We start from the raw sequence: 21,366 nt of genomic DNA, 5'->3' as shown, positions 1-21,366 counted from the left end.
CTTACCACGTGCCCCATTGAGAGCGAGAACCCTTAATTGAGACCACGAGGAAGTTACCCCATGTGACTCTACCCTCCATAGCAACCGGACCAATTTGGTTGATTTGGAGAACTGGCTGGAGACACTCAGACAGCGCCAGCCCACATCTCAGAATAGCATTCTGAGATGCTATTCTTCTCACCACAAATGTACAGAGCGGTTATCTGAGTTACCATAGAATTCAAAGAGTTCAAAGCAGTCTGGCCATTCTCTGTTGACCTCTCTCACCAACAAGCCATTTCTGTCCACAGAACTGCCGCTCACTTAATGTTTTTTTTGTTTTTGTTTTTGGTACCATTCTGAGTAAATTCTAGAGACTGTTTTGCATGAAAATCCCAGGAGATCAGCAGTTACACAAATACTCAAACCAGCCCATCTGGCTCCAACAATCATGCCACAGTCCAAATCACTGAGATCACAATGTTTCCCATTCTAATGGTTGATGTGAACATTAACTGAAGCTCCTGACCCGTATCTGCATGATTTTATGTACTGCTCTGCTGCCACATGTTTGGCTGATTAGATAATTGCATGAATGATTGTTGGTGCCTGACAGGCTGGTTTAAGTATTTCTGTAACTGCTGATCTCCTGGGATTTTTCACACCCATTTACTCTGAATGGTGCCAAAAACAAATAACATCCAGTGAGCGGCAGTTCTCCAGATAGAAACTCCTTATTGATGAGAGAGGACAACAGAGAATGGCCAGACTGTTTCGAACTGACAAAGTCTATGGTAACTCAGATAACTGCTCTGTACAGTTGTGTGTGTATATATATATATATATACAGGGTTGGGAGGATTACTTTTAAAATGTATTCCACTACATATTACAGAATACATGCTGTAAAATGTAATTTGTAACGTATTCCATTAGATTCCTCAAGGTCAGTAACATATTCTAAATACTTTGGATTACTTCTTCAGTTTTGATTATAAAAACTCTGTCAAAATACACATGTTAAAAATACATTCTCTGAAAAACCTAAATATCTTATGCAGTGTTGTTTCTAAAACAAGATCAATCAAATTGTTTTAAGGATTTTTAGATATTTTTACAGGAAAACTATACAAAAATTATTATCAAGAATAAAATGTTTGCCCTAATATCAAAGGTCTTACTAGAAAAAAAATTATTACGATCCAACGTGAATTTTCTGGGTAAAAAAATATGATCGTGCCTGATAACATGTGCATGTAAAATGGCTAGAAATAGCATTTCAGATTAGCGTAAAGCTGACAATTTACACAAGGTTTATATCTATTTCTTCTGCTCCAATCTTACTTCAAACTTACTTCTCTGTCTGCTCGTATGAATGTAACACATCATAAGAAAGTGTTTCACCGCTGTTCAAATGCACTTTGGATTGCATCATTTATATGTTTAAATGTTTTCCATCTGAAAGGACTAAATGTTAAATGAAACAAATGACAATAAAATGCAAAGTAATCTCTTCAGTAATCAAAATATTTTTGAATGTAACAGTATTCTAATTACCAATGATTTAAATTGTAACTGTAGTGAAATACAGTTACTTATATTTTGTATTTTAATATATAAATATGTATTACTCCCCAACCCTGTATATATATATATATATATATATATATATATATATATATATATATATATATATATATATACAGTATATACTGTTTATATACCTCTACCAAATGCAGAAATGGAGATGGAGGAGAAATTATCTAGTCAGGTTACTGAATCCTCAAATCTTCTTTTGTGTAATTTATCTTCATTTTATTGGTGTGATGATTCAGTAACCCAGACTCTCCAAACCACAAATATGTCTTTGTTAAGTAGGCATCTTCAACATTCATAATTCGGAACAAACAGAGCTCTGCGAAAGATCCATGATATTTTTTTAATTATTTATTTTTCATAATTTAACTTTGCAGCATCTGACAATTGTACATACTCTCCATTCTCTTCATTCTTGAACAGTTGGACACAAGCATTTTGTAGGAGGATCAGGAACTGTGAACTTTAAATTTGGCAAAGTGCCTGCATATCTACTCACTCCAGTAAACCTCACTTGCATGCTTTACTGTGTTTGTGTATGTAAATCTTCAGAAACTGACAAATAAAAATGTTTTACAATTATTATTTTGATGTGCCCATGGGAGAGGCACATGTAGCAGATCTCAGCAGCAAATGTGTTTGCTCAGCACTTGTCTGGCTAAAACTGGCACATACCACCTCATGAATAGGAGATGGGCACATATGTGGACTACACCTCAATTATCACTTGCATATCTCATGCTCCAGTGGTCATCTGAAATCAGCATCTTTAAATATGTAATGACTTAAGGGTTTGAAATGTCAACAATTCACAATATTCACATTAGTATGCCTTATAGCTTTTATGGATGTGTGAGTGGGTTGATGATATATATATATATATATATAGATAGACAGACAGTCAGACGGATGGACGGATGGATGGATGGATGGATGGATGGATGGATGGATGGATGAGTCACTCAAGGGACATACAGGATAAGGGTTATGCAACTGTTTTGCTCCAAGCCCTCCATGCTGCTTAAAACACCACTTTATTATCATGATGTTTTTGTTTCAAGGTTTCATAAAATGCTCCTTAAAGAAGATTATGTAAAATTTTGAACATATATTGTGCAATAGTACATGAACCTGCAAGCTATGATAATCTCTACAACATGACTGAACTACAATATTCTTATTGTGTGTATCTGAGAAAATTGCAATTCAGTTTGGCGATGCTTGTGGCACAGAAATACATATTTTAGCTTGAAATATGTTCTTTTTTTAGCTTGAAACCTTTATTTTCTGGTCACAATTGTACACATATGATCTCCTTTTTCCTTATTTACATTTGTTGCCTCAGGACTCCCCTATAGTGCAGTAATGTAAATACATATCTCATGTACATATGTACAGTAAATTCACATATTTAATTAAATTACTGTACATACCCGTACCTTGCTGAGATGGACTGGCGACCTGTCCAGGGTGTCCCCCGCCTTTCGCCCAATGTTAGCTGGGATAGGCTCCAGCCCCCCGCGACCCTGTACACAGGATAAGCGGTTGACGATGGATGGATGGATGGACCCGTACCTTGCACATACATTAGCACTTGCACATACATACACCATTCTGTTATACACTACCGGTTTTCAAAAGTTTTGGAACAGTTACTCATTCTTTATTATAATTTTTTTGCTTCACATTTTAGAATAATATTAAAGTCATCAAAACTATGGAATAACAGAAATGGAACTATGGGAATTAGGTTGTGACTAAACAAAATCCAAAATAAATCAAAACTGTATATTTTATCTTCTTCACAGTAGTCACACTTTGCCTAGAATTTGCAGACATGTACTCTTGACATTTTCTCAACCAACTTCTTGAGGTATCACACTGGGATGCTTTTTAAACAGCATTGCAGGAGTTCCCATCTATGTTGGGCACTTATTGGCTGATTTTCTTTATGATTTGGTGAAAGTCATCAATTTCAAAAACTTTTTTTTAAGTTTTATAATGAAATAAATTAATATGGTGGCACAATTATATTTTTGTCTACAAAACTCATTTCAAACATTTAAGCATACGCCTTCAGATCAAAAGATTTTCAAGAACATGAGAAACATTTCAGTCAAGTGTATGTCCTATTCTATCTGTGGAGAGTTCTGTGTGCACTTGTTTCTCCTATTACCAAAAAACATTCCTTTACATGAGAACACTTGGCAATTAAGTTCATTCTGATTCTGATTCCTTTAATGTCATTTTTGTTATATTCAGCAGTCTTTCTCTTTTCTATCTCAGTCCTTCTTTCTCAGTTTCTATTTTTTTCTCTCATTCCCTCTCTGCAGTCCCCTCTCACACAAGTGCCCTGTTTTATATTATTTATTTATTTATTAAAGAATATCATGGACTCCCCATGGATCTCTGGCACCACATATAAAAAATGTATGTTGTGGTTCAAACAAGCCCTGTGTCTGCTGCCTGGGTCAAAACTAGATGAGCAAAATGGGCCAGGCCAGATCACACTGTGTGTGGGTGTACAGCACTCAGATATATCAGAGCTTGGATTACACAACTTCACTTATAACATTAGTAATGCAGGCAGTGCTACAATCTACACTTAAGCTCTCTTGAGTGTCAGTCAGAGGTACAAATTCAGAGATGTGCAATTGGGTACAGGAAGTTTTCTGCGTCGGTTTTGATCCGATGAGACTTTTTGGAGAATATCTGTTTTTAACATGATTCGCTTTCTCTCCCAGGCTGCTCAGTTTTATGTATTTCTGGGGTTAGCTTTTTAGCTATTACACTACCTACTATCTCCTTTTATGTTCCACTAAAGAAAGTCCAACAGGTTTTAACCAACATGAGGGTGAATTGAAAACAGAATTTTCATTTATGGGTTAACTATACTTTTAAGAAGACATGACAATATTTCCGGAAAGTGAATATGGTGAGCAGGCGATGCGATCGTTCTTCAGTCATTTCAATTTAGCGATTCTTGAAGAATTCTTTGTCTTGTGTACTACTTGGTTTTCTATCCTTCTCCAGATATTCATTAAATGTTGATGGGGATGAGTGAAACCAATAATCCTCAGGCCTCACTTCAAAAACATAGTTGAAAATCAATAGGTTTGCAGCAGTGATGGAATAAAGCAGAGAGAGAGAGAGAGAGAGAGAGAGAGAGAGAGAGAGAGAGAGAGAGAGAGAGAGAGAGAGAGAGAGAGAACCTTCTCCTATCAAATATTAATCAGCCATTTCCTCAAGGGACTCAGGAGAATGCTGGTGATTTGCTATCTGACCCAGTTAAGATCCTCCTGCATATCTCACTTAGGTTCAAAGTTACTTCCATCTGTGGTTTTAGTGTCAATAGATTATGGAATAAATAGAGGCAATGGAGGAGGAGGGCTAACTTGGGGTCTCTTGGAGAGAATTAGTATGTTCCCTGAGAAGCAGGCTTTGGTACCCTTAAAGGGAAAGTTCGCTAACAAAAAATGAAATTCTGTCATCATTTACTCACCCTGTTGTTCTAAACCCGTGTGACTTTCTTTCCTCTGTGGAACACGAAAGGAGATGCTAAATGTTATCCCGTCAGCACTTACTTTCACTGCATCTTTCTTCCATCTCACATTTGTGTTTCTCCTATATCCTCCTTAAGATAAGAGATGTGAGACCTTGCATTCTGTTCTAACAATAAAGCGTTGTTAGAAACTTCTCTTTAAAATAAACTATTTATAAATAACCAAGAAGCCCACAAGTTCAGACTTTTGTGTGCTATAGTGACTGTTCTTCATTGAGTCTGAAAAGCAGAGCCATTCAGTGTCACCCTGCTGGTGCGATAAAGAAAATCTTGCCTATGTTTTGGGATATCGGTGTTTTCTCATGAGAAATATATATTTTTTGGAAATAAACGAACCATAACACTCTGAAAGATTTTGCACACTGCAATGAAAAAGTTTTGACTCATTTAATGGGCTAGGTTGCATCTCATAAGTTATTGTTCTGTGCTTTGAGCTTAGATCTCCATTCTTACCGTTAATTAATTTTACCACTTTTGAAAGACCTGAAACATTTCTCTAGATTTTCCCCAAATGAGACAAATTTAATTGCATATTTACAATTGAACATAAGTGCAATACTAACCACATTTATGCAAGTTTAAAATCTGCAGTATTCTTCAAACTGGTTTGTTGCCCTTTACTTTTCTTTCATTCCACATGTCTAATCTCAGTCTTGTCTCTCATGAACCTTTGAATAGGGGCAAAATTGTGAGTGATATTGTTCTCTTTTTTTGTCTCTAGTTCTTGTGCCCAGTCCATGTTCTTCTGCAGTCACTAGGAGGTGTGGCTCCATCTATAAAGGATTTGCCCAGTGTCTGCTCACCCTGGGAGACAGTCTTTCTGTCAGTGCCCAAAAAGATGAGGATATGCAGGAGATTGACTCTATTTGCAAGTAAGGACAAAAACCTAGACTAATATAAACACTCACACTTATGCATATACACTCACCTGTATACGGTCAGGATATACATGTATATAGTGTTATACAGATATACTGTTCACAATTATAGTAGGACAAATATAATTTATGCTCCTAGACAAACTTAGTGGAACATGTCCTCTGATAACTCAGAAGTTAGTATTGAGAAAAGGTCTAGCATTTTCAGCAGATAACCCTTTTGACTTGGTTTGATAACCAATGCAAAGTAATTCATACGTATTAAGTGTAGCTTAAGTGACCAGAATATTCACCTAATTCCATCAACATAAAATACCTCATTCACACCTCAAGATCGTTTGCCATATGCTGTTCACTGTGTAGTCACAGGAGAGTCTGTGATACAGAGTAGCACAGTTCACTGACATGAAACCTCATTTATTCTCTTTCTCCCTTTGTTTCCTTTCATCTCATTCTCTCTTTCTCTCTTCTTTTCACTTTTTTATCTCCCATGTGCTTGAGTAGTTTTTCGAATTAAAGACTATGTCTATCTTTCTCTACAGTATTTCCCTTTTCTGTCTCTTTCTGTCTGCCACTCAGATCATCTATGAAACTAATTTATATATTGTCACACCCTGTCGCTGCAGGAATACTTTAAGCTTTCATCTTGTAGCAGCATGATGTTTTTAAAGAACAGCCACCTTCACATCCTCCAGTCAGGCTCAATCTTTTACAGTGTTATCATCATTAAAGATAACTAAATGAAAACATTTTCGTTAACTAAATAAAAAAAAAAAACTTACAGAATTTGAATTTCTTAACTAAAATACATATGAATGACTCTATAAACAACTAAATAATATAAAAATAAAACTGACCAAAAATGTATTTTACTTTTTGATACATACTATAATATAGTTTTTCAAACCATTACAGCTTGCCCTCCTTAAACAGGAACATGCCACTAGATAGTTATAACACAGCACTGAGAAATGTAATGCCTTTGAACATAGTCATAACAACTCTCTGATTAAATTGAAGGAGCACTGATGAATTTACATATCTAGACAAGTGGTCCTGGGAAGGAGGAGGATTTCAGAGAGAAACTTCCATAGCGTGCTGCAGTGAAACCAGCTTACCTAAAAACAACTAAGCTGTTTTAAATATTTGACAAAGAAGATTAGGCATGTTGATAGGCTTAACAGATTACATGTCAAAGGTAGAGGTCTGCAACTGACAGGTTTCGCGCACATGCTCTCACTCACATACACATGTGAACAGACGAGTTAGGGGCTGTTCACACCAAACGTGTTTTTGCGCATGTCTGTTCTATCATTGTTTTCCTATGTAAACACATGCTGAAAGAATGTCTTTAACTGTTGCACTGCACCTCTCTGTTTCTTCAGCGACTCGCGTCGTAATGGGCGAAAGGTGTCATCCATTATTCCTGGTAGGCTATTCTGCCTTACAAGCTCCATATGTTTAGGATTAGGGTGGGGGTGGGTTTAGGGTATCTGCTGCCAGCCAGGAACAAACCGTGGCACCTATGTACAATGGGCAATTACGAGGGTTGGCACATTTTAAAAACTGTGTCAAGTTAAATAGAACTTCAAGCATGTCGAGACACCTGCTCTGTTTCATACTTTGCGCTGCGTCTAGCTTGTTTTAACGCATAAAGATTCAACATTCTGATTCTGCTGCATAGAGGCAACTGCTGCATTGTTTCATATTATTCCAAATTGTTTTGCACCAAGCAAAGTTTCGGTAAAGCAATTATTTTTTCCCCTTATGCTCGAGAGGGGTATAGCTGCAGACATTGCTCCAAAAGGGGGTGGGAGCTCCAAACCACCATGAAAGGAATAGGGAGCCACTTACCTACCCCTTTTGGAGTTGGCGCAACCCCCTTTTGAGCTCTACCTACTCTTTCTGATTTAGTGTACTGAAGGGCTGCCGTGCTGTGTAAAAACTACAGTATGTTTACTGTTTCATTAATGTTAAGAATGTTGCCTATATGATTACATAAAATACAGCCTATTGCAACAGTAATTTCTAGGAGAAGAAATTATAAAAATAGTGAGCGATTTCTGGTTTGGGTGAGGTTAGGGCATATAATCTGAAGGTTTCGTTCGAGCTGGGTAGGTTTGGGCCACACAGACTCAGGTACAGGTTGGGTTCGGGTTTCGTTTTAAGGGGTCATGAAGAGTCAGAATCACAATCAAAATGAGCTTTATTGCCAAGTGTTCTCACGTACACAAGGAATGTTTTTTGGTGATAGGAGAAACAAGTGCACACAGAACATTGCAGTGAGACACAGAATATAAAACAAGGTCAGAGTATAAATAGACATACAAATAACAGGACATATAACAGAATGGCATATGTACATGTGCAAGTGGCAATGTAGTACAAAATAAAATTATTCAAAACTAAAAAAACCCTGATGCAATACACATCTCTCATTTACAGCAATAACTGAATGAATTGTGATCTGGCCAACAGCATTTTATGGAGCTACGTTCAGTATTTAAGGCATAGACAGCCAATGGGCACATGACAATGACTCCTTTAACACAGCTATTTCAGTGTTATTCCTGGAGGTGCCAATTAATTCTACCTCCGAGCTCACTGATCGCGTGCATACATGCATAAACATACATGCACACAGGTTCTCAGGAAGTTTGTCTGATCATCTGTCAGGGGACTCTTTGAAACAGTAGCATTCTCCCACCAGACTGAAAGTGTCAAGCTTAGGCCAAGTCTCCTCCTCTCACTGAGTTCTCAGAAGAACAGCAAGAAATATAAGAAAATAATTTGTGCTGAATGACATTCTTGGTGTTGTTGAAGGACAAATTTCCACTAGTGCACACACAGTATTTCACTGTATAAAAGGTAACAGGCTCTCTGCCCTTCTGTCTATGTAAGAAAAGGGGATTTTACACAAAAACATTAAGATGACAAAACATTTTTTTTTGCATTATCCTTCATTGTAATTTTTTCTTGTCTCATAAACAAAATATTCACTCCAGTGTTTCACTTATTCATCACTGTTTTTGCTCTTAAAATTCACAAAAGTGTATTGTTAACAGTTTTCAGACTGCCTCTGTGTATCGATTGTGGCTGCAAACTGTGTCTCCAGCCCACATCAGTTTACAGCTCCAGCAGTGTTGCAGCACAGGAGATGGGTTATTTGTTTTGATTTGCCATTTTGGGCATCCCACAGAATTAATCCTGAAATTCTCGCTCATTAAAAATGAACACTACACTGTGAAAAGTGTTGGGTAAGTTACTCAAAAAAGTAAGCCAGTACAAATTATCAATTACTTCTCGAAAATTGTAATCACATTACTTTACTGATTACTTCAGCAAAACAATTCAAAATAATATCTATTTCCAAATCGCTCATTGTTACATGCCATTCAGCATGTAACATAAATGCAAATATATGCAAACAGATGAACATGTATGAAATGTATTATATAGGCTACATAAATAATGTTATTTTAGAAATATGTGCAACCCAATTAATGTACTTAAAAGTAATTAACAAGAATATAAGTGGTAAATAAGCTGACTACCACTCCTGGTGTTCACTAGTTTGCTAGTTCTAATCCCAGGGCGTGCTGAGTGACATCAGCCAGGTCTCATAAGCAACCAAATTGGCATGGTTGCTAGGGAGGATAGTCACATGGGGTAACCTCCTCGTGGACGGTGTAATGTGGTTTGCTCTCGGTGGGGCGTGTGGTGAGTTGAGCGTGGATGCCGCAGTGGATGGCGTGAAGCCTCCTCACACGCTGTCTCTGTGGCTCAACAAGCCACGTGATAAGATGCGTGTGCAGCTGGGTTTCGTCCTCCGCCACCCGGATTGAGGTGAGTTACTATGCCACCACAAGGACTTCGATCACATTGGGGATTGGGCATTCCAAATTGGGTGAAAAACTAGGATGTGATGTCAAATAATATTTTTTACTTTGATTCTGGAAACCAGTTGAAAAACAGTTGATTTCGATGTTTGCTGGGCCACATTTGAAAAAAAATTTCAGTATAGCATTAAAAACTACAATCTTCCTTGTCCTTCATTTTAGACTATGTCTACTTGAAGGATGTTTCAGGTTGCAGATTTATTTTTATCAGAGATTGTCGCTCATTAGCTTGTAGATTAGGTATTAAATATTCCAGACATTTAACCTTAAGTTCTTGTCTGTTGCAGATCCTGGGATGATTTTCATGACTGTGCAAATGTGGCCATGGCTGGATGCCCAGACGAGGCTGCTGCAGTGTGGGAGTCTCTGAGACAAGAGTCCAAAAAGATGCAATTTTCTGGAAACCTGTATGAGATGTGCTCCAGTCGTAGCCAATCGGCAGAATCGGCCTCTGATTCCCAAAGCCCAGATGAGACCAATCAGGAATCGCTAAAGGGACGTGCCAGTCCCTTTAAAAGTGTGACTCTGTACACTTTTCTGGCCTTTTCTTTGCCTGTACTAATGTTTCCATGGATATAATCACATCTATCTACTTTCTCAACAAGACTCACCTTAGAATTCAAATGTGCAGAACATTGATGGAGATATTGACTGGTATTGTTCTGACATTTCCATAAAGATCTCATCAATACTAAGATTCATTCCATGCTTCAAATCAAACTTTTCAAAGCAAAAAAAATTTAATTTTCACACAGCGGACATTACGCATGTTTTTAGGTGCATAAGCTTACACTCAAGTAAAAAAATTATCTAAAAATGACTAAATACATTTTAAGTACAAGCAGGGCAAAATTCAAATTGAAGAAACTGAATTCATTAGGAGGACCAAAATGCAGCTTCAGGCCTGATGAGGACAAATCAAAGAGCTGAAAATGCAGAAAGACGTTTAAAAAAACATTCAAAGCCCTTCATCTAAGAGGATATTAAATGAGAATACTACAGTAGAGTACCACTTGGTGAGCTATGAGTATAAAAACAATGTAAAGAGCCCACAACAAATGTTATTATTTCACTCTGTAGTGTAGCCCCCTGAGAGGATTAAGTTTAAGGATTACTCCAAATCAAAGTAAATCTAAGCAACATAGCTCACCTACAGGCTTTTCTTGGGAAAAACTTGTCAGACTTTGTAGCATGTAGTCTGAATGATGGTTTAAAACCTCAATTTCTTAATGACATGTTCGTTAATTCAGGTTAAAGGAATAATTCACCCAAAATTAATCATTTATCGAAATAAATAATTAATCATCATTTACTCCTCTTCATGCTGTTCCAAACCTGTTTGACTTTTTCTCTATTACACAATATTTAGCAGAATGTTCAAAGAAAGAAATGCATGTAATTTGGGAATGACATTAGAGTGGGTCAATTCTGAGAGAATTTTAATTTGTGGGTGAACTTTATCATTTAACACAATAGCACAGCATTATGCTTAAAGGTGTATTCTTACTAGTCTGTATCAGCATGGAACTGGTATTCATTTGATGTTGGTCTATGTATATATTGTATAATCTTACATTATACATTCCACATAGCTACTTTATTTTTTTTCTCCAAATATAATATGTTTGTATTCACACACAAAAAACATAAAGGGTATGATAGTTCACCCCAAAAAATTTAAATTATCTTATTATTTACTCACCCTCATGATATCCCAGGTGTGTATGACTTTCTTTCTTCACCAGAACAAATTTGAAGAAAAATAGAAAAATATCTTATCTCAATAGGTCCTTAAAATGCAAGTGAATGGAGATTTCACTTGTGAAGCTCCAAGTGGAGAACGTGAGATTACTTCGGAGATTACAACGTGAATAAGTCACACGAGAAACCACTAGGACTCCACCCTCTCGTGGAGGGTGGAGTCAGCATAAATCAATCACATTTATGCTGACTGTCTGTGATGTTGGAGCTTTCATATTTTTTGGAGCTAGATATTTTCTATTTTTCTTAAAATGTGTTCTGGTGAAGAAAGAAAGTCATACATTCATTTTTGGGTGAACTATCCCTTTAAACTTGAGGAAACAAATCACAACATGATAATATACTGCAGTTATGATAAATTGCAGTATATATTGTAAACAGGACCAATATGCTTTAAAGAAGAGCCTGTTTGATAGGTCTAAATAATATACAGATTATCATTAATTGAGTAATGAATAGATGAGAAAAATCATTATATCTAATGAGATCAAATTGTGAATGAATATTGCCAAAAATACAAGCATACTGTATTTCTGTGGACGCATGATTTTGCGTATTTAGCAAATGTGCTGTAGCAGATGTTTAAAGGATCAGCTTTCATTACCTCCACACTCAATGCTGGCTCTGCCCTGCTCAGCAGATTTCTCAATCAATGTTATTTATGTTTAATTTTTAGATGTAATTGGCAATCAGTCACGTTTGTAAATGCAGTCAACTTATTAAGGAAGGCAAAAGCCATTTATTTAGCCAAAAAAAAAACAATACATTAATGGGGAAAATTGCCACTTATGTCTCAAAATTCGTTTTTGTGTGGAAGTAGTGTTTACTTGAGATATTATTTATAAATTGCACATGAAAGTGCTTAACACAGCTAAACTGAATGATCAAAGGCTGACTATCAATGCTGTGACTCATGCTTTTCTTTTCAATTCCACTATTGTCATCACCAATGAATGTAATAGAATCTTATTAAACTGTAGGATCAAAGTCTAAATAATATAGTAAGGGCTAATATTTACAGACTTAAGTGTACATAACTCCTTACAAAATAGTGCTAATTAATTTATTTATAAATGTGCATATTTAATGATATATGAAGACAGTTGCAATTTGCTTGAAAGGTACATTATTACAAATGCATGTAAAATACATTTTATATCAATAACTGTGCTTCTTTTATTTTGATATATTATTATATATTGCTGATCATTTTCAAGCCCTTACATTGGTGCCCTGGTCACTAGAAACAATTTGAAGATTGCTTAATTGTCTTTTTAAAGGTGCAATATGTAACAATTTTCATGTAAATGTTTTTTTTTTTTTGCCAATGTGTGAACGGCTTGTAACTTAAAAAATAAGGCCTTCCTGGACATCCGAGGTTGCCTATTCAAACCTGGTGTGCGCGAGCACGAGCAACAGGTAGCTTGCTGCAGTTCACTTAACGGCCACTAGTGTCATTAATAACACAGGTTTCTGAATCTTACATATGCACCTTCAAGTCACATTGCTGAATGCAATTCGTGGGGATTGTCTAAGTGAAAACTGTTATTTGCTTTTTAATGCTTATTGTTTGTCATTTTTTTCTCATCATGAAACATGTCTGTCTGCAAAACAATTACTATACTATATGTATACTATATATAATATACTATACATTGTAAATAAATGGTGCTGGTCAACACAGTTAACAATGACTGGGATTGTGCCCTGGTTTATGCCCATAAAACTGTTTATTTTTTTTCACCTTTTACAACTATATATGGTCTCTAGCAGAATGTGTATAAATTTCGCACTCTTACATTTAATATTTTTTTATTCCTCTACCTCCTCTAGAAATTAATATTTCATGCTTCACAGATGTCTCTGTAAACACAGACCCACCTTCAGTTAGCAAGACATAGATTACCTCCCAGCAAAGCTGAATCCTGCTCAGAACACACCATTGAATGGAGAAACCCTCCATTATTGGGATGAGCCTGGTTGTTCAACTCCAATTATTTTTATGTTAGGGCATTTGTAAGTCTTTGTAAATGCACTGATGCATTTTTGCCAAACGGATGCACATTACTATATGTATCGTTACTCTAGAAATCATGGATTCTAATAATTTGTGCAAAAAAATTGAAATTATATCTTTTAAAAGTCTGTGCATTTAGCTTGTTGACAAAGTTTGGCCACTTTGTCTTGTAGCATAAGGCAGCTAGAATACTTATTGATGTTGTCAGTGTCATGTATGCTTTTCTGATTATATACTGTATACTCTGACAGTAAACCAGTAACAGTTTAAAGAGGAATGTGGATATGCCATGGTTTTCTTGCTCGTAATGTGTTGTGTTTATGTGGGTGTTTTAATTGCAGGAAAACATACTATTTATCTGCTTTCTTTGGGTATCACTGCATAATTTCGTGATGCTGCAGTTTGTAAGACCAGCTAGAAAAGTTCCTTAATTAAATTAACGTTTTTATTCAGCCTGATCTTATGCAAATTATGTGGCGACATTTTTTGCAAATGACTTTACCTGTCATGGCACATATTGCAGCACATATGCAGCATTTCTGAGGTGAAATGTCCACTGTGTGGGCTAAAAGCAAGTAAATTGTTCTCCCAAACAGAGGAGGTTTTTAAGGTTAATGCTTTATCAAGTTTTAAATAAACAAAAAAATCCTTTCTACCCTAAACCTGGCCTAAACCTAACCCATAGTGTAATAAAAGCAAATTTGATATAAAAACGCAATTGCTGAAGCAATCACATAATTTAGGATGTTTCTGGCAAACAGGACGACATGCTCTTCAGGGCTCGTACCCTGCCTTGTTGCATTGCATGTGCAAGACTTTGTCAGCTGAGCTACTGCACAACTATATTATGCCCAAATAAGCTTGTAAAAGTAGTTGATTATGTAATGCAAATGTTAAAATGTATTGCCTTACAGGTTGTGCTTTATTGTAAAAGTGTTTCATAAGATAACATTGTGTGAGGAACAAAGCAAAAAAGATGTGTTTATTGACAATCTACCATTTTACTCGTGATTTGTGTGAAAGTGAATAAAAGTCATTGCTGTTATGGTGCATATAGTGCTTATTTAATCAAGAAACTGTAGCAATACGTACAATGAACCACTTAAAAATCATTTAGCAAAAATGCAAGTATAGTTTTTCTTTTATTTTCATGTGTAAATCACATTGGATAAAAGCGTAAATGAGTAAAGGTAAATGTAAACAATTACAGTATGAAAAATAACCAATAAATCTTAAATCTGTCCACTGTTTTTTCTGAAGGTCAACACAAACTAATTAACTATAAGCATACTGATTGAAAACAAGAAGCAATAATGACGCTTCTTGTTAATGCAAACAATGAAATCTGATACTATTCAGTAAGATATTGTCATTGAAAATCTGAAAGATTCACTTCTCAGTGGTGATGTTCTGACCATTGATCAGCTTATGACACAGTAGACCGTTTGTGCTTGATTTAGGAGCTTCTATTGTAAGTGGCTTATTACTGTAACCTTGATGTTTGCTTTTTTTTAAAGAAAAAGAGGGACAAGTCAACATACTTTTTTGTGGTAATCAACATTATGCCACAACTGCTGTCGATTGAGCTAACTTGTATTGAACTTGTATTAAAAGATAGTTTTGTGTCATGTTTATAGACCGTTTTATAACATGTTGGATGGTTAATTGACACAATTTCTAGTGTGTATTGAATACAACTGCAGCACAGCACTATGCGTGTTATGTGTACTTAGTATTCAACGTTATTAAAAATCACTAATTCTTTCAAACACACTGCATTGTTACAGCAACTCTTCACTCACTCAGCAACAAATGTGCCGTGATAGATAATGGCCCTTCAAATCCTTCTCCATGTTCCCTCATTGAATTCAGGAAAATAAAAGGTAATTTATCACTCACGAAAATCCTGATATTGCCCATTCCCGCTCCCAGCAAAACTAGCACACACACTCTCTTATTAAAACTCTGCCCAAGGGGCTGAATCAAGTTTACTTTATGGATTTCTCTTTCTCTTCTCGAAGGACACTAGAGAGATAAAATGGATATTAGTTTCACTCTCTCTCTCTCTCTCTCTCTCTCTCTCTCTCTCTCTCTCTCTCTCTCTCTCTCTCTCTCTCTCTCTCTCTCTCTCTACCTTTCCTGCTCTCTGTAACAGATTCATCAGAAATGAATCAAGGGTCAATCTGATGTGTTGAGGTAGATACAATGAAATGTGAGAATACATGGGGAGAAGGGGTGATACAGATGGAAAAGGAAATAATTTAAAGAGATAAAGAAGAGAGAGGACATTTTTGTGGAAAGAGGGAGCATGAATAGATAAAAGATTGCATATGTTGAAAAAAAAAAAAAAAAAGCTGTGTCTGCTGAAAATATACAAGCACATGAAAACCAGCATTTGAAATTTCTGTGAAACTTACCCATTATTTAGAACACATATAAACTGGTAAGTTCATCAGCAGTGCTTGTGTATTTATAAATGTATGGCATGTATTGACTGATGCAAATGGTCAGGATTTATATTCATTTATTTCATAATTTAAACTTTTGAATTTACCTCAAGGTTTCCTTTTTTGGGAACACACTCTAGTCAAATTGCCAGATTATTAAACATCAATGGTCCACAATTTTGTGCATGAATGTGCACAAGAAAATGGAGGCAGAGCATAATCATGTGGTCAAGGTGGAATATAATATATTATACCTAAAAATACATGTTTTTAGATTATATACAGTTTAGTGTATTTATATAATATAAACACACTTTGTGGTGTAATATATATTAGTCTATTTGTGTTCATAGTCAAATTACTCGTATATGTTTATCTGCTGGTTAGTGAAAAATATTCATATTAGCCTTTACATACACACTGAGTGTAATGTTGTGGTATGCCATCATCAGAGAAATGTTCATGTTCATATTGTTTTTTTCCCTGCTGAACATGGTCCTTGAAGGTTTATTTAATGTTTTACTAGTCAGGGGGTAATTCTTGTTTTCCAGTGGTCTTCTTGAAGGGTGCCACTATATAATAAATCAATATGTGCTTTTCATTCCTACTGATAAATTCTAAAATTTTTAGCAATTGCATGACCATAGCAATAATTATTTAGTTATTCAGTTATAACTATATGCTAGCTATATGAATCCCGATACCAAAAGAGCTCATATGTGTTCATCCATACTAGTATTAATAGATAATTCATTATTAGTGTTTAATTTGTGAAGTTATTCAGAGGTCTTCATGAAGGGCATTATGAATCTGCTAGCATTCTTTGTGATTTCCATACAAAGCAAGTATTCTAATAGTCCAACCAGTACATTTCCCCTGTTTTGCTTATCAGCTTTCCTTAATGCATTACACATCTACACAACATCACTATTTCCAGCATATATGCATAGTTCAAATCAGTATAAATGTTTAGTTTGTGCTTTTATGGATCTCATGAAATACCAGTCACCAATAGATTAGAGCTATGATTTCAGGAGGACTGGGGTTACTTACTCCATTTTCTGTATGAATATGAGAGCGTGAGTGTGTTTATGTGTGTTTATGCTCTTATAAAGCTGTGATTCATTTTTCACCACTGCCATATTTTAATTCCCTGCTGGATAGGAATGGCCCCTGAAAGAGTCCCTGTGGAAATCACAGGAGGCAGTGGGGGGCTTGTAATTGCTTTGCACTCAGGAAAACAGTAATGAATAATCTATTGGCACTACAGAAGGGGGGTGGGATAAACGGAGGACATGGAGATGATTGCCACACATTCATGTGTGATTCCAGCATTTTACATAGCAGTCATCTTGGACCATCCATCCATCCATCCATCCATCCATCCATCCATCCATCCATCCATCCATCCACCTATCTATCTATCTATCTATCTATCTATCTATCTATCTATCTATCTATCTATCTATCTATCTATCTATCTATCTATCTATCTATCTATCTATCTATCTATCTATCTATCTATCTATCTATCTATCTATCTCTGTTTGTTTGTCTGTGAGTGTGATGAGGAGGAGGGTAATCGGGCAAATCAGCCGAGAGAGGGATAAGTGCTGCAGGACGTGGCAGTTTGGGAGAGAGACTGAGCCGCATGCAGCTGCCATCTGTGTATTTTTGTTTGTGTCTTCTTGTTGAAATTAAATATTATTTTGACTGTTCAGCCGGATCCTTCCTCCTTCTTTCCCAACCTTAACCTTGTTACAGTGAGATCTCTCTCAGGCTAAACAATTAAAAAAAATTCTTCTTCAAAAAACTTCAAGATCTCTGTTCCATCAGTCATCAGTTTTCCATATGCCAGATATACATTAATCCACAGAAATAGGAGGCTCAGCTAAAAATAAATATATGCTAAAAATAGGCTACTCCCAGAATGTTGGATGTTAGCTTTTGAATGGTTATAGTCATGTTTAATGGGTTGTCCTTTGAGGCATTAATTCACCTATTATAATTCTGGAAATAGTAAGATGTGGTTGGTATAAGAAAAATGCCTCAATACGTTTCTCCACACTTGTGTAGGTCCTCTTTCTTTTAAATCAATGATGCTCAAATTTGTTGAATTTTTATTTAATTTACTGTATTTATTTATTGCCAGCAATTTAGACACATTACAGTGAATAAAGTATAACGCTATAAAGAATATAGCTTCTGCTATATAAATTACTAATAAATAAAAACACACATTAATATATTATTAAAAAAAATTTAGTTGTCAGATTTACTCCATGTTTTCATTTTTGCAAAAAAATTTTTTTTTCATTTCTGAATTTATTTACTGTATAATTAAAGGGTTGCATTAGTTCATTCATTCATCCAAAAATGAAAAAAAAAAAATAGCTGTAGGTTCATACAATGCAAGTGAATGGTGGCCAGGCATTCAAAGCTCCAAAAAGCAGATAAAGTCAGCATAAACATAATCCATCAAACTTGTGTGATTAAATCAATGTCTTCTGAAGTGATCCAGTTGGTTTTGGGTGGGAACAGACCAAAACGTAACTATTTTTCAGCCAAAAAAACACTGGATTCTTATGGATTACTTTTATGCTGACTTTATCTCCTTTTTGGAGCTTCAAAGTTCTGGCCATCATTCACTTGCATCGAATGGACCTACAGAGCTGAGATATATTTCTAAAATCTGCATTTGTATTCTTCAGAAGAAAGAAAGTCATACACATCTAGGATGTCATGAGGGTGAGTAAATCATGAGAGAAATATTTTTTTTGGGTGAACTATCCCTTTAATGTTTTCTGTAATTTATCAATGTAAATTTGACATAATATCTTCAATAAACCAAGTATTAACCATTGCAAAATGTGCAGAAATAAACCACACTTCTATCTATCTATCTATGAACTCTTCTAGAGTCCTAAGTTCCATTCACATTCCTCCAAATATTTTGAAATATTAAAATGTAATCTTCACATAAAGAGCAAAGGGAATTAACAAATAAAGCTTGTCTGCTATAAAAGATTCAAGTGTGTGACTAAGGATGCTCAGTGTTCTTTTCAAAACTCAGGATTTGTACTCAGATGTTTGCAAATTTACTGCCCACATTGCCTGTTCCTGTTCCTGTGCTCCAGCCCTGACAGACTCACAGGCTAAGACTGATTATCATGAGAATAATTGAGAGTGAGGAGGAGTCTGTGCTGCTTTTAATGGAGCTTTTTCTATCTTCATACTGATAAATAATGCACAGCAGTCAGCATATTTGGATTTAACGGATGATATTGACCTTTTTGGGCAGATAGTGAGTGGGGTGTGAGATGAGGGGAGAGAGAGAGAGAGAAACTGAGGTAAGGAATGAGAGAATGAGAATGAATTAAGTGTGAGAGAGGGAGAGAGACAGCCTTGAAGGCCAAGCAATCTATCATGCTGATATTGTTGATTTGCTTTGCATATTGTTATGAAAATAACAAACAAACATAGATTACAGAATGACAAAGTCAATTTCCCATTGCAGAAATCAGTCTCAGATTACTTGCATATGGAGCAATAAAGCATTTATACATCATTTATTACCACAGTGATACATGTACCCTGTGTAAATATAGGTTTAGTATCATTGTGAGCAAATAAACCCCAGTAACATCATCTTATGTCACGCATGACATCATGTGTGAAATATTGCATGTTATGTTATATATAACCTTTTACCTAGAAATGGGATTATTTAAAATGTGATACAGGAGGTGATACCTGTTTAATATGATATTTTGTTGTAAATTAATTATAAGGTAGATCCTACATGTTTGTGTAAAGTGTACAACTTTGGAAACTTTGACAAACAATCATTTTAGCTGAGGAGTATCCAAGCAATGCCATGATACATTTTGATAGTCAGAGAGAGACAATGGCATATTGTAAGGCATTCAGACACCTCCGTGAAGTTGGCACCTTATATAATTAAATCATCTCCAATGCTATCCCTTTCATTTGTGTGCTGCTGATCTGTGCCGCTAAAAGGAGCGTTTGTGCTGGTTTGGTGTTTGAGATATTAAACATTCTTCTTTTTTGGCTGTGTGACATTACTCTCCACCCCATGTGGTCGAAATCGCTCCAAACCAGTGCCATTCATCTGTGCTTGATTTGTGCTGGTTTGTGTCATTAAAAGAAATACTGTATCTATTTCCCTGAATTAATTAGAAATAACAGCTTGTATTGGGGAGCAGTGATGTCACTCTTCACCCCATGTGGTCCAAATCACTCCAACCCGGTGTCATTGTTTGTGCTCGATTTGTTCTGGTCTGTGCTGTTAAAATGAACTTCTACTATTTCCATTTCTTAGATATATCAAGAAACCTTTCAGGAGCAAAGAGGGCAAAAATGCTGTTTGGAATGTTTCAATGTGTTCACTTAAATTCAGGTGTGAGCAGGTAGATGCAAAGAACAATCCCTCTCATACCAGTCAATGTAGATATGCTACAAAGTCAGGGAATGAAAAAACTCCAAGAAATACTAGAAGATGGACCTATACCTCAATAGGTCCAAGTGACTGAAGCCACTGAAGTCACCTGAGGACAGCCCAAGCTGGAAGATAATGGATGACTCAAAGAAAATCCTCTGCAATGGCTCAGTCACACAGAGCTGCATCACTGATTTGCATTGAAATAAATGCAATCTGAAATCCCTGTGAACATGGACCTGGACAGTCATATCTTCACTTTGCAAGGGGTTGTTGCATTCATTCCAGGACCTACATGGGACCTACATGGCTTGCTGCAGGAGAGTCTCTGTTGGCTGGGAGAAATACTGTCATATTCCTTGTTGTCTTTTGTTTTTGTACTTTTATGTTGAAATTCTTGTTTAGTTTCTGTTTCCTGTTAGTTTTGTAGTCTTTTGTAGTTTTATACCTTGATTACTCCCTGATTATTTCTCATTCCCTGATGGTTTCCCCAGGTGTTCCTCATTCCTTTGTTTGTTCCCTTGTGTATTTAAGCCCTGGGTTTCCCTGTTTCCTGTGTCAGTTCTTGCATGTATTAATGTTTTTGTCTATGCGCTGTGCCAGGTTCCCTGTGTTTTGCTTATTCCTTATTCCTTATTCCTTGCCTACCTCGTCACAAATACGATGACCTGTGTGACTACGTCACAGCAGTCTCAGCAAAAACGAAGATGCAACCCCATCTCACATTGTTCACCAAGGATGACTAAAATGTTTTGTTAATGAATATAT

General features: G+C 36.0%; 1 protein-coding gene across 1 annotated transcript in view; it reads left to right on the top strand.

The window, feature by feature from the left end:
• LOC127623216 (neuritin-like protein) overlaps positions 1-13,969 on the top strand; it is a 31,869-nt gene extending 17,900 nt beyond the window's left edge. Inside the window, exons 2-3 of the mRNA XM_052097549.1 lie at positions 5,859-6,009; positions 10,202-13,969. Of these exons, the coding sequence (XP_051953509.1) occupies positions 5,859-6,009; positions 10,202-10,493 (443 nt within the window). The 3' untranslated portion in view covers positions 10,494-13,969. The remainder of the gene's footprint in view (positions 1-5,858; positions 6,010-10,201) is intronic.
• The last annotated feature ends 7,397 nt before the right edge of the window (positions 13,970-21,366 follow it).

Source organism: Xyrauchen texanus, chromosome 29, assembly GCF_025860055.1.
Source record: "Xyrauchen texanus isolate HMW12.3.18 chromosome 29, RBS_HiC_50CHRs, whole genome shotgun sequence".
Taxonomy (NCBI): domain Eukaryota; kingdom Metazoa; phylum Chordata; class Actinopteri; order Cypriniformes; family Catostomidae; genus Xyrauchen; species Xyrauchen texanus.
The sequence above is the reverse complement of the archived record's forward strand: the minus strand, read 5'-3'. Positions and strand labels throughout refer to the sequence as shown.